Genomic DNA, 13,982 nt, shown 5'->3' with positions numbered 1-13,982 from the left:
CTTTTTATTTCTAAGCCTTCAACTTCATTACCATCTACATTAAATCTGCTTGGTCAATTTGGTCAGCTTTTGGGTATAAACTGAACCTTCTGAACACTTACTGAAAATATGGGGCCAGTATAAGAAATACTTTCATCTCTGTGACTTCTCCCCTCTCAGCCCCACTGCATCTAACCATTTCTTTAAACCTTCTACACAGGACAGTGGGTTTGTGGAGTGGCACAGAAGTGGAATAACTTGCTTTAAAGACCTGTTCATAGCCAACAAACTAGCATCATTTGAACAACTTGCTAATAAATACAATCTACCACCAACACACTTTTTCAGTTACTTGCAAGTCAGGCACTTTATTCATTCCCAGATTTCAGGCTCAAGCCCTCTACCAGAGCTACACTATTAGAAACTATCCTACAACTCAATCCGACCAATAGAGGGCCGATCTCCCTGCTTTACGATAAAATATTAAACTTGACACAAACCCCTTCATCCAAACTCAGAACATTATGGGCAGAAGACTTAGACATGACAAAACATGGGCCTCCATAAGCTAACATGCATCGGTGTAACTTTGTGCTGAAAATGGGGGGCGGGGTCAAGATCTCTGTCTAAATAAATAAATTGGGTAAATTCCCAGATAATTAAACATGCAACTATTTTGCTGGTAATAACTGAAATGAGTAAAGAAAATCAACAGCCTATTTATGCAAGGTAATTCATAGTTTTATTGGGGGGGGGGGGGGGGGGTCATAGCCCCCCAAACCCCCCTGGAAATTATGTCCCTGCTAAGATGTCAACACAACATCATTATGTGCCTGCCACTGTTTAATCCAGTTTAAAGTGGTGCATAGAGCCCACTTCTCAAAATCCAGATTATCTCAGATCTATTCTGAAATCACTCCATATTGTGATAGATGCAAAACTGCTGAAGCCTCACTGATCCATATATACTGGTCTTGTCCCAACTTGACCAGTTCTGGACAAAGGTTTTCCATACCTTGTCCAGGATTCTCAGTGTGATGCTGCCACCTGGACCCCTGCTTTCTCTCTTTGGCATCAGTGGGAATGAGGCACCTCTACTGGCATTCTGTTCCCTCTTGGCCAGGAGGGCAATTCCACTGAGGAGGCTGGACGCTGCCCCTCCCACTCACAAACACCTGATGTAGCGGCTAAAACTGGCAAAAATAACACATTCACTTAAACTTCAGCAACACTGTAAAAAGTATTTTATCAAATTAAGAAAAAAAAGGGGAAAAAAAGAAAAATAGCGTACATATACTTATTAATTCGTTTATGAAAGTAATACATTTTGATAACTAACAAAATGCATATTTTAAAAAAATCATAAAGGGAAATTTTTGTATATCAGTGCATTGCTATATATAATATATAAATCCCCGCCATGAAAAAAAGGTGAATTAAAAAACATTGTTTTTTTTTATGATCCATTTCTATTTGTGGGAGTGCCGATGTCTGTGACGTTGCAGCCTCCCCCTCCCCTCCTCAGCCGCGCCGAGCTGCACTTCACTAGTTTCTGAGCTTCATCCGCGCCGAATGGAGAGCGTCCTATCGAGCATTTAAAGCTGGTAAGTTCTTATTAAAATAGTGTTGCGATAAAGTCGTAGAGTCAAGCTGTACTAACACATGTAATTTTAAATCAATTCCGTGCGCACCAGTGCAATTGAGAAGCGTTACGTTTAGATGAATTGAAGATATGATATTTCATGAAATGCTGTCATGTTTTTGATCGTGAGATTTAGTTCATATTCACCATTTCAGTGAAGAGCAAATATAGTTGTGGAGACAGCATATGATCTTAAACTGAACTATGTGGGAACCCAGTAAATCTTTGTACCTTGTTAAAAGTTGTAAATTTACTGTGATTACACAAGTTTCCATGGTGCTTTTAATGTGGTAGACTTTGTGTGAAGTGCTACAGTCCGTAAAGTATTATCTACATACATTATATTCTGCTTAATGATTGAATAATTTTGACAGCTATAAAAACATTACATTTTAGTTCATGGGCCGCATATAACCCAGTTTATTCTGAAGTGTTGCCAAACCAGTAAAGCTATATTTAATCTGCCTTTCTTTTCAAAAAGTACAGTTTATACTACATGTTTCATTGCATGTCCTTCAAAGTAGATGTGCCAATGAACAAAACCTGGAGTTTTTGGGTCAGTTCTGGTCCTGACCTACATGTCTCACACCCCTATTTTACATATAAATATGAGCAGCTACATTGCAAAAATATTGTATTGGACTCAATTAAATCCCTCCTTATAGTGTGGAAGCTATGCTACCCAAATGTTGATAAAAATTTTAAATACACACAAAGTCCAGTTCTTTAGACTTGACCTCTCAGCACGACTGCTTTGTGGTTTTAAAGCCAAGTTTTGTAGTTTGGTCACAATAGGTTACAGTTTAAAGTTGGAGCAGCTTTAGAGATAACAGGAGATAATAATCCAATTATAAATGTTATATAGCACAGGTCACATGTACTTCTAAGGAATGTCTGCTTGTCATATTATCTTGATTTATGTATCATAATGAATCAGCTAATACAAATAGGCAGTAAGGAGACTACATTCATTTAGAGTGTCTGGCCAACTGTGACCTTTTTGGTCATGTTAAACAATGTTAAAATGTCAGATGCTTTATGAGCTAAGCAAAAACCTCACAAAAATCACGCAGTGATGTAGTGTGTCAGTAAATCCAGATGGCAATGCTTGGGAAGGGGACTTTATATTTATGACATTTCAACCACCTAATTATACAAGAGAAACAAGAATTTTGTGAATGCAGTCAATTATCTCTGACGTGATAGATAGGGAGAAAATCAGTGGAATGAAAGAAGTTAAGCCCCTGCCATATGTGTCTGGTCAATAGAGCTGAGCTGCTGATCTTCAAAGTCAACCCTGGTGGTCTAAATGTTGATCAAGTATTCTTTTGAAACACATGACCAATTTGGAGCAATAAGCCAGCTATTTTTGTCAGGTCAGACTGCAGAGTGAGTTAGTGGATTTTACTAAATTAGATCTATTAGCTCAACAACTGAGTTTGCCTGGGTGTAAACTAAAGGAAATGAAGACATTCTGAGTCAAGTGCAACACTAGAACATTATGATTTTGGTAAAGAAGGTTGTAGTTATTTGCTAAAAATTGCAATAAAAACTTAATATACATTTCATTATGATAGTTTGGCACTGGATAATGGTTGCCATAATGGCTAATAATTAGCCATCAGCACAGATAATGGTTAAAATAAACAATTTATATTTATATATGGGTTACACTATTATATACTATTAGTTCATGTCTAAACGTAGTAGTTGAAATAGTAGTGGAAAATACTAATAAAAAAATCTGTGTATAATGAATATCTAGTATCAAGCTAACATTACTGGATTAACATTTAACATTTAAGCTAGCTACATAGCGTTAGGGGGCAGGTGGCTAAATAAAATTGTTCAAAATAATGGCCAAATGATATATGTAAAAAGCTAATACAGTGACCACACAGATAAATTATGATGATGTTGAAATGGTTGTACTACAAAAGTACATAATTTAACTAACCCTGCATTCAAGTTCAATTGTATTGTAAATATCACAGCAAAATTAAACATTGTTCAATTTAAAAAAAAAATCAGGTTAAATTACGCTGAAATGATCTCATCATCAGTGAGGTGATATTTGAGTTTATTTGACATAGCTGTGGCTGTGGAGGTATAGTTAACTGAAATGGTTTGGAACCACTGGAGCCGCCATTATTATTAGATCAATTAATGTTTTGCTCTTTTTTGTTTTGAACTTTTTTATGTGACATATTGTAGTTTCCAGTTGTGTTCTGTCACTAATTAGTCTTTCATTATATTTGCCTCCACATCTTCTCTTCTAAGATGTAACAAGTTGCACATGTTTCTGCACATTACTTTCTTTTATGCCAAAAATGAAGTGCAAATAATTCTAATTATGAACTTCATGATGTCCATAAGACAGTTTAGGTCTGTCGCTTTTTTCATTAGTGCATGTCAAGTAATATATATTCATAAGATTCATCTTAAACTCCGAGCCATTTCTTTCAATTTAGCCCATATATCTGCATCACATTAGTTTTTTTGTAATGTGTGGATGCATCCAGATGTGTAACTAAGCAGGTAACAATCTACAGTTTACACTATCTCTGAACTTCATCCCCTGTTGTCTTGACGGACTCTCCTTCAGATTCTTTTAGCCTTCTACAGCCTTTTAACCGGGACCCGAAGGAGTTGGTTGGTGCTGATTGAAACCTCTCCATCCCCCCAGTTATAACAGGGAGCCTTTGTATATAATCCCTGCACTCCTGCCTTCTCCTCTCAGACCTAAAAACAGATTTTACTGCAGGCAAAGCCAGGGATCCTTCAGACAGCTCAAAGTTTGGGACCTAATCTCAAGTTTTTCTTTCAGCATACAGCGTATGATTAAGAGCTATACAGTAGCACTGTGCTTCGAGGAGCTTGATGAATGCAATAGGAGGAGACCTCTCTGACGACTAGGAGACCGCTGTGAAGGCTTTAGATTAATCCTGTTATTAAGCCTGATTTACAGACCTTTTTGTGTTTTCGTGTGTTTATTAGTTTCTCACATGCTGAAAAGACATGCAAATCTAGAGAGGAGGTTTTAATTATTTTAATCCTGAATATTAACTACCACTTAGACACTGTGGCATTCATTTTCACATTTGAGAACCTGGACTCATTGAAAATTAACATTTTAGCCTGAAAATGTATGTGGTCAATCAGTTACTAAGCTTCCTTTTAATGAAATTATTTTAGTTTCAGGTCTTATGACTTATAATCATGTCTTTGTGTTGGAAGTAAAACAAGTGTGTTCTTGTAGCACTTTACATTATGGGTGTTTGGACCAAAGTAAAGATGTGGATCCATTTTACTGGGGCATGCATAATGCAAAGAAAACAAGCATTTACAGCCCCACAGTCTGGCACAGTGCCTGGGGATAAAACATAAAAGTCAGGGATAAAACCAGGTCATCTGGTGTGTAATTCACTGATTGACGTCTCAGTGAATCTAAAAAGAGGGAGTGTTCTGACTGGACTCTAACTGAAAGCTCAGGATTGAGATATAATATCAATACAATCTCAAAATCCTCTATGAGGCTTTAATTATAGCAAAAATAAATAGCTTTACTACAATGACTTTGACTTATTGTTGGCAATGTGGACCAAACTATCACTGCGGTTGAGCGGGGGCTGAATGGCTAGTAGCAACAAGCCAGATACTCCATGCTCCTGAAGCTGCATGTTGTAGCTCTCTTCACGACACAGACACTGGTCGGTTCTTTGAAACAGGCGTTTATTACTTGGGCTTTCTCTCCTCCTCAGCTTCACCATCACCAGTACACCAGTACGCCAATACGCCATGAGAACTGGTCACGAGTGAACAGTACAAACCATTTAGCAACTTCACAGTACACATATTAAGTCCAAACACAAATAAAAACATTTCTCAAATGACAACTACCTCACTGACTGTTTGTCCTGAAAAGAGGTCCTTAAGTCCTTGTGCTGCTTTTCTTTTAATAAACCTTTAGCTTAACACGCTTCATGAGAGACATCTGCTCCCTCGCAGTACACGAAAGGTCTCGCTTACTCTCGTTAAGGGTATTCTCATGAGACACCAGCTCTTACACTTTACACATGTACATTTCAAATAAAGATATTTTTAACACTAACTATATATATTCATGAAATTTTGTAATCCATTATAAATCAATCATCCACATCATGAACTCTACACAGAACATTATTTAACAGCATTTACACATGTGACTGAATACAGTCTCCAAGTCCACAAAGCACATGTAGACTGACTGGGAAATTCCAACACAACCCAAAGAGTCCAGAGGTCCATGACCAGGAAGAAAACTGCTTTGTTCCGCCTGAATCCAAGGTTCAGGACATAGTCTCCTCTCTTGTACGTTGACGTACATCTTCCTTTGGAGTCTGAGTAGTGTGATCCTCCTGCAATTTGAGTACACCCTCTGGTCAACCTTTTTAAAGATGGGAACATCCACCCCAGTCTGCCAGTTCAGAGGCACTGCCCCAGATCTGTATGTGATGTAGCAGGGGGATGTCAACCAAGAAAGCCCCATAACGTCCAGAGGTTTAAGGAACCCTCCCCACTGATCCTGCCACCAAGTAGTTGTTTACCTGCTTCAATGACCTCACTTCTAATAATGGGCAAGTTGTCCCCATCGTCCCCAGACTCTGCTTTCTCTAAGCATTGTCACTGGGATTGAGGGGATCCTTGAAGAATTCCGACTGTACCCTCAGCTGAAGTCAGCAGCACCCCTATAGATAGATAGAGCACCACTTTTCTCTTGTGTCATCTGGTGGTTTGCCAGAATCGTTTCAACGCTGACCAAAAGTCTTGTTCCACGAGCTCACCAAACTTCTCCCACACCAGACTTTTTGTTTCAGCTACTACATAAGCTGCAATCTGCCAGCTGGTACCTGTCAGCTTCCTCTGGAGTCCCACAGGTTACCCAAACCATACTCTTTTTTTTCAGTGATTACAGGAAGGTTGTGTGTACCTCTGAAGTATAATTTGGTGCATAAGCTGAAGTAATAGTCAGGGACAACTCTCTTCCACGGGGAGAACCCCAACATATAGAAAGTACTCCAATGGGGGATACAAGTATACCTACCTACCCTTGCCCGCAATCTCTCACCAAGGGCAACCCCAGACTGGAGGGAGCCCAGCCCCTTTACAGGAGACTGATTCCAATAACCTCAACCACTAGCTCAGTCTCCTTCTCCACGAGACAGGTGACATTTTGTGTCAATAGAGCTAATTTCAACAGTCAGGGATCGGCTCATCAGGTCCTCTCCCATTCCAGCTGATATGCACTACACTTGACCTCTATGGTGGCTCCTGCAGGTGGTGATGCTGGTCAGTGGATGCTGGGGCGCATAGTCCACAGAGGATACCAACTTTCTGCAGGGTCAATTGCTACAGACCTATAAACTTCATATTACCTTCAGATTAGTTCAAGAATAGTTTCTAGAGAGTTTTATTGATTGGCATTAAAATAATGAGAGCATTAATATAGGTTTACATGACCAGTGTTCAGTTTCTTGAGTAAAATATGGAAATATCAGCACTTTCATTATCTGTTAAATCCAGAAAGGGATGCTGAGGCTTAAAGCTGGCTCGTAGAGTTCCTTTGACATTTGATTAATGAAGCAGGCTCACAGCATGAGAAGGAACACAGGTGGTCACATTTATAGACTTATTGGTTCTATTATTAGCCACTTGAAGCCTTTTGTTGATGTTTCGTTGAGTTCAACTGTGGTTTAATCATGCTTTCTTGTACACCAAAAATAACAATACATTAAAAAGACTCTGTAGTATCTTTAAAAAAAGCTCAGGGAGGCTGAGTGTTTACATTCTTTATCCGTTTAAGATTCTCTAATATTGTCATTTTAATCCACTCATGTTCAACAGGCCTAAGTGCATGAAGACACTCTGGTGCAATAATGGAGGCCTGGCCAACAGTGGCCTGGGTCCTGCTGCTGACCACCATCACTGACTGGGTGAAAACTGCGCAGTCACGGGACTTCACCATGAAGGATATCATCCTGCTGCACCCCTCAAGTAGGAGTATAGGAGTACTATTTTACATCTCAATTTGTTTAAAGGTTTGATACTGAATATGACTGAATAACATTAGCGGCATTGTTTTTAAATAGCGTGCACTGAACTTGAATGGAACATTTTAATAATATCTATCGGAAACAAGCTGCAAGAAAAGCAGAAAGCAAGCACGGTGTAGAAAACAAAACTGTTGTTTTATTTAAATAAATAAATGTTACAAAGGTACAAAAGTCATGTTAACTGAATGAATAACGAGTGAGTACAGATGCATTTAAACGCTACACATGCACAAATAAAACTTAATGGAAAGTTTCGTTTTGTATTTAAATCAGTTGTAGCTGCCAAAACAACAGTTTATTACAATATGTTAAAATATAAATATATAAAAGTATAGTTGGCATCCTTCTCTGATTGTAAGCTGGTTCTGCAGCTTTCATTCTCTCAACCATTGACGTATGACAGACAAACAAAAGCAACAGATTAGGGCTGTTATAACATAGATTACACTGATTGAAATGTGTGTTCTTAAAACACTAACACATATTAAGTAAACTTATTCCAGTTATAAGTTACAGTTCTGCTATTTAACTTGCACCTTTAAAAGATCAAATGTATTTCATCTTTATTTGGAATTAATTCTTGGAAATAACACTGATGAATCCCTTTTCAAAATACCTGAAAAAAATCTTGGAAACTTATTACACAAGGATGTGGTTCATGATCATCAAAGCGATTGGTTTGTGTCTTTGTTGAGAATAACAGGATTGTTCTTTGACTGAAAAGTGGCTGGTCCTTGTTTGATCCCTGAGTCAGAGACGTGGAGTAGACTGATGAGTATCCATAAATCTTTGGAGAGCATCTATGACACAGGCTACAGATTTATTGCTTCTTTTTTAGTAATCAGTATAATTGTTAAATAAGCAGAAAATCAGAAGGTGATTGACCAAATGACATATTTTTAATTAACCCAAAGTTTCACAACCAGAAGCGTGTTTGTATAGTTTTTGTGTACCTGCCAGAGCCTTCATGTAAAAACGAGCTGCAGGACTCACATGAATAGAGACAAAAAACTGAGAGGTTCACCTGAGCTGAATTTCCATTACCAATGATTTTTCCCTAGCTTAAAACACCTTTCACTCGTTAGGTTACCTGTATATTCGGATTCTGCACTTTACAACTCTTATTATTATTTCAAAATGCGGATCCATATAAATGTATACACTTGGGTAATTTCATCTCAAATCAGGAAGTTTTTACATTTTCCGCTTATCCATCTCTGATTTGCATAAAAGTAGGGACTGTATAAGGATGTGAAAGGAACAAAACAACTGTGATATACTATACATGTTTATTCACACACTGAATGAATTAAAGAACTAATAGTTAAAAGTCAAAATACAAATATTTAAATGAATATATGAAATGTGCTAAAACATAAATATCCAGTAAAACCGCTAAAGTGTCTTACTTTAATGAGAAACATGTTAGACAGTAACATGATTTGTTTTAATTTAGTAGTTTTAGTGGATTTTTCTCAATAGACAGAAATTTCTGCCTAGAATAAACAAAAAACTGGACAACAGCTTGTTTTATTTTAAATGATTAAGTGTCCAATGTATTTACCAAGAAAGTGCACCTATGCTAATGCCACTGCCCTTTCTAAAGTAACAGTCAGATGACAGTCACAGTTATTAACACAGTTAGTAATATATGCATAATTTACATGTTCCCCACTGTGGTATACAAAGCATTGTAGACCAGTGGGTTTTGTGTTACTAATGACCAAAAAAAGCAGTTTTGTCACTTGGTATTCACACATTTCAATTGCCCATCGAGAACTTATGGAAGTTATTTGTCTACATCAATCATGACTTACTTACTCAATAACTTTTCTTTTTTGGGGCAAATCAGAGGTTACTGATAAAACAACAGGGTGTTTTTAAGTGTGCAAAGAAAAAAAAGCAGCTAATTTTAGCCTGCTTCTAGGTGGTTTCTAGGTAAAGTGATAGTGTCGTAATATGCCACAGAAAACTGATGTTTTGGGGATAAAAATTAAATGTTAGTATTGTGAAACAAAAATAACATGATGTCATCTATGCCATTGTAGGTGCACAAATTGCTCGGCCTCGTGGAATTGTGAACAACACAAACACAGTCTTAAGACTCATAGCGACACACTTTTTTCAAAACCTTTTCTGCAACAAATAATGTTAATATAAAATGAAATTGGTCTGGGATGAACTTGCAGTTAATTTGAACCAAAAAAAGACTGGTATATACATTTATTTACGTAACCTTTAAAGTGCACTATACTACAGGCCACAGTCATACAGCACTTTATTTTAATAAGAAAAGCATCAAACCTGAACAGTGTGAACATTGTGACATGTGAATTAAACAAATACATCAAAATAGAAATGGTACAAGAAATATGAAAACAGTTTTACTATGTACAAACAGCAGCAGTTTTGATTTGATTCTCATCTGTGAGAATACTTACAGTGGGGCAAAAAAGTATTTAGTCAGCCACCGATTGTGCAAGTTCCCCCACTTAAAATGATGACAGAGGTCAGTAATTTGCACCAGAGGTACACTTCAACTGTGAGAGACAGAATGTGAAAAAAAAAAAAATCCATGAATCCACATGGTAGGATTTGTAAAGAATTTATTTGTAAATCAGGGTGGAAAATAAGTATTTGGTCAATAACAAAAATACAACTCAATACTTTGTAACATAACCTTTGTTGGCAATAACAGAGGTCAAACGTTTACTATAGGTCTTTACCAGGTTTGCACACACAGTAGCTGGTATTTTGGCCCATTCCTCCATGCAGATCTTCTCGAGAGCAGTGATGTTTTGGGGCTGTCGCCGAGCAACACGGACTTTCAACTCCCGCCACAGATTTTCTATGGGGTTGAGGTCTGGAGACTGGCTAGGCCACTCCAGGACTTTCAAATGCTTCTTACGGAGCCACTCCTTTGTTGCCCGGGCGGTGTATTTTGGATCATTGTCATGTTGGAAGACCCAGCCTCGTTTCATCTTCAAAGTTCTCACTGATGGAAGGAGGTTTTGGCTCAAAATCTCACGATACATGGCCCCATTCATTCTGTCCTTAACACGGATCAGTCGTCCTGTCCCCTTGGCAGAAAAACAGCCCCATAGCATGATGTTTCCACCCCCATGCTTCACAGTAGGTATGGTGTTCTTGGGATGCAACTCGGTATTCTTCTTCCTCCAAACACGACGAGTTGAGTTTATACCAAAAAGTTCTACTTTGGTTTCATCTGACCACATGACATTCTCCCAATCCTCTGCTGTATCATCCATGTGCTCTCTGGCAAACTTCAGACGGGCCTGGACATGCACTGGCTTCAGCAGCGGAACACGTCTGGCACTGCGGGATTTGATTCCCTGCCGTTGTAGTGTGTTACTGATGGTGACCTTTGTTACTTTGGTCCCAGCTCTCTGCAGGTCATTCACCAGGTCCCCCCGTGTGGTTCTGGGATCTTTGCTCACCGTTCTCATGATCATTTTGACCCCACGGGATGAGATCTTGCGTGGAGCCCCAGATCGAGGGAGATTATCAGTGGTCTTGTATGTCTTCCATTTTCTGATGATTGCTCCCACAGTTGATTTTTTCACACCAAGCTGCTTGCCTATTGTAGATTCACTCTTCCCAGTCTGGTGCAGGTCTACAATACTTTTCCTGGTGTCCTTCGAAAGCTCTTTGGTCTTGGCCATGGCGGAGTTTGGAGTCTGACTGTTTGAGGCCGTGGACAGGTGTCTTTTATACAGATGATGAGTTCAAACAGGTGCCATTCATACAGGTAACGAGTGGGGGACAGAAAAGCTTCTTACAGAAGACGTTACAGGTCTGTGAGAGCCAGAGATTTTCCTTGTTTGAGGTGACCAAATACTTATTTTCCACCCTGATTTACGAATAAATTCTTTACAAATTCTACCATGTGAATTCATGGATTTTTTTTTTCACATTCTGTCTCTCACAGTTGAAGTGTACCTCTGGTGCAAATTACTGACCTCTGTCATCATTTTAAGTGGGGGAACTTGCACAATCGGTGGCTGACTAAATACTTTTTTGCCCCACTGTATGAGAGTCATAGTTTATATACTTTAAGAGCTTTGTCTATCTTACATCCAAACCTGAGCCCAGTATCCAATCCCCAAAAACCTAACACACGTCTTTGCAAGGAAGTCGGGGCACCTCGGAAAAACAAGCCTCAGGATAAGATGGAAACTCGTTTCAGGAAGATTCGTACCAAAGTGCACCTGGTTTTGGGGCCCCTCCAGCTTTGATTAACAAGCCCTTCACATCTTCTGGTCCTATCTGTGCTTTGAGGGCAACTTCATAACCATGTCAGAAGCCAGGGAAAAGGCAGGGGTGGTCGAATTTTAGGACATTCGTCTCTCTTATGATTCTGAAATCACCCAGAAACACAGAGAATGTGTACAGTGATTGAATGAGCTAATTAAAAAAAACACCCCAGAAGGTTGATGAATGAAGGTCCCTTTCTGCAGGAATGATATTACACACAGGACGAATGAAAACACGCCTTCTTCACTTATTGAACTTAAAACTGAATACAGTTGTGTCTCCACAGCTACTCCTTACCCTGGCGGATTCAAGTGCTTCACATGCCAAGATGCTGTAGACAACTACGACTGCAACCGCTGGGCCCCGGACGTATACTGTCCAAAGGGTACGTCAGCTTTTGATTCATCTGTGGCTGCCTGCTCAAGGAGATGTCAGTTCAAGTGACTTCTCTTGAGAAACGTGTTTCTTTGGGAATGCGCTACAAACGAACATCAACAAAATGATTAAAATAAATAAAATAGATTGATATAAACAATATTTATAATAATTTGCTAGGACTTGGTAGGAAGGAAGAACTTTTAAGCGGAAGTGGCTTACAGGTGGTTTTGGAGGTGAGTGGAGGGAGATGCTAGCCCCCCCTTCTCCAAAATCTCATTTGCATGCCCTTTTTGCCAACACTTCAGCAAGGTGTGACGACTGATGGCTAATCTTGCTCATCAGTGTAGAACGTAGTGATGAACAGGTGTTCCCACAGTTATCTTTCATCAGAGGAACTTTGCTTCCTTCTTCTTGGAATTTTACTTCGCACGTTCGGTCGACTTCACGGGGATCTACATCTGCTTGGCAACTGGAACACATTCTTAATGTGCAGTTAGAGTTGATGGAAACACGTTTTCCCAAACTCAGTAAGGCCAGAGCCCACTGTGGAATCTGAAAATCATCTACCTGCCATCCAACTCTCTAAACAAACTGTGATCACCAAAAGCTGAAAGTGTCATGCACTGAAGAGTACCGTTTGGTAGTTCTTATCTTTCTAAATTTAAATATTTGTTGGCAGTTTTAAACTTTGTACTCCTCATATTGGGGCTGCCTGTGAATCTGTCAAGTTATTAAGACATAATTGGTCACATGAAGGGAATTTTACTGTCCTTCAGATACTAAATACTGCTCCACCCTCCACATGATGGATAGAAGTGGGGAAAGTGTGTCTGTGACCAAGCGCTGTGCCACCTTGGAGGAGTGTCTGTTCACTGGCTGTGCTGACGTTGCCGATACTGGCTACCAGGTACGTGGAGAGCTCTGCCTTCAGATGTCTCCTCAACCTTAACGTGATAGGCTTTCCTCTCATCCCTCAGGTGTGCTCTTCCTGCTGTGAGGGGAACATCTGCAACGTGTTGGTGCCCAGAAATGACAGCAGTGCCATTTTCTCCTCCATTTCTCCTTTGGTTAGTTTGAGCGGGAGTCTTCATTCTAGAACGCTGTGCTTCATCATCATCGCCATCATTGTTGTCATCTTCACAGCTGGACGTGTTTGAGACACGTAGAAAGAGAACAGCTGGTATGTGTAGTGGCAGAACTGGGACCTGTGTTGGCTGCGTGTTTCAGTAACTGAAGGTTTAAAGACATTTTTATATGCAAGACAACTGATTCAACTTTGGTTTCCTTTCTTCTTTTCCACTTTTTTAATAGTCGATCTGCATTTCTGTGTTTTCTGTTATATTTATAATGTTACTTTGTATATAGCTCATAATAAACATCTCTGAGTCAAAAGCTCAGGCTTCACAATGATCTAAACACTGTCTCAGATATGTCTTCTACTCCTGGCTCTGCGTGCCGATGCTGACTATCCCTAATATGGTAGATCATTATAGACTTAAACAATAATAAGAGAAGACATCTGGATTTTTAAAACCTAAAGAAGTCCAGTTGCCTCCCTTTTTCAAGCTCTCAGGACTCCCTAATATGGTCATCAGAGCACTGGTTGACAGCAC

General features: G+C 39.2%; 1 protein-coding gene across 3 annotated transcripts in view; it reads left to right on the top strand.

Moving 5' to 3' along the window:
* The window catches only part of lypd6 (LY6/PLAUR domain containing 6), a 28,171-nt gene extending 14,268 nt beyond the window's left edge, over positions 1 to 13,903 (top strand). Inside the window, exons 1-5 of one of the 3 annotated variants that reach the window (XM_080877243.1) lie at positions 1,481 to 1,583; positions 7,508 to 7,657; positions 12,278 to 12,376; positions 13,146 to 13,276; positions 13,347 to 13,903. In XM_080877243.1, coding sequence (XP_080733369.1) covers positions 7,540 to 7,657; positions 12,278 to 12,376; positions 13,146 to 13,276; positions 13,347 to 13,526 — 528 coding nt within the window. In that variant the 5' untranslated portion in view covers positions 1,481 to 1,583; positions 7,508 to 7,539 and the 3' untranslated portion in view covers positions 13,527 to 13,903. Of the gene's footprint in view, positions 1 to 1,480; positions 1,584 to 7,507; positions 7,658 to 12,277; positions 12,377 to 13,145; positions 13,277 to 13,326 lie in introns of those variants that run through there. The other 2 variants (XM_080877245.1, XM_080877244.1) reach the window with 2 other exon arrangements.
* The last annotated feature ends 79 nt before the right edge of the window (positions 13,904 to 13,982 follow it).

The sequence above is a fragment of the Rhamphochromis sp. 'chilingali' genome (genome assembly GCF_963969265.1).
Source record: "Rhamphochromis sp. 'chilingali' genome assembly, chromosome: 3".
Classification (NCBI taxonomy): Eukaryota; Metazoa; Chordata; class Actinopteri; order Cichliformes; family Cichlidae; genus Rhamphochromis; species Rhamphochromis sp. 'chilingali'.
The sequence above is the reverse complement of the archived record's forward strand: the minus strand, read 5'-3'. Positions and strand labels throughout refer to the sequence as shown.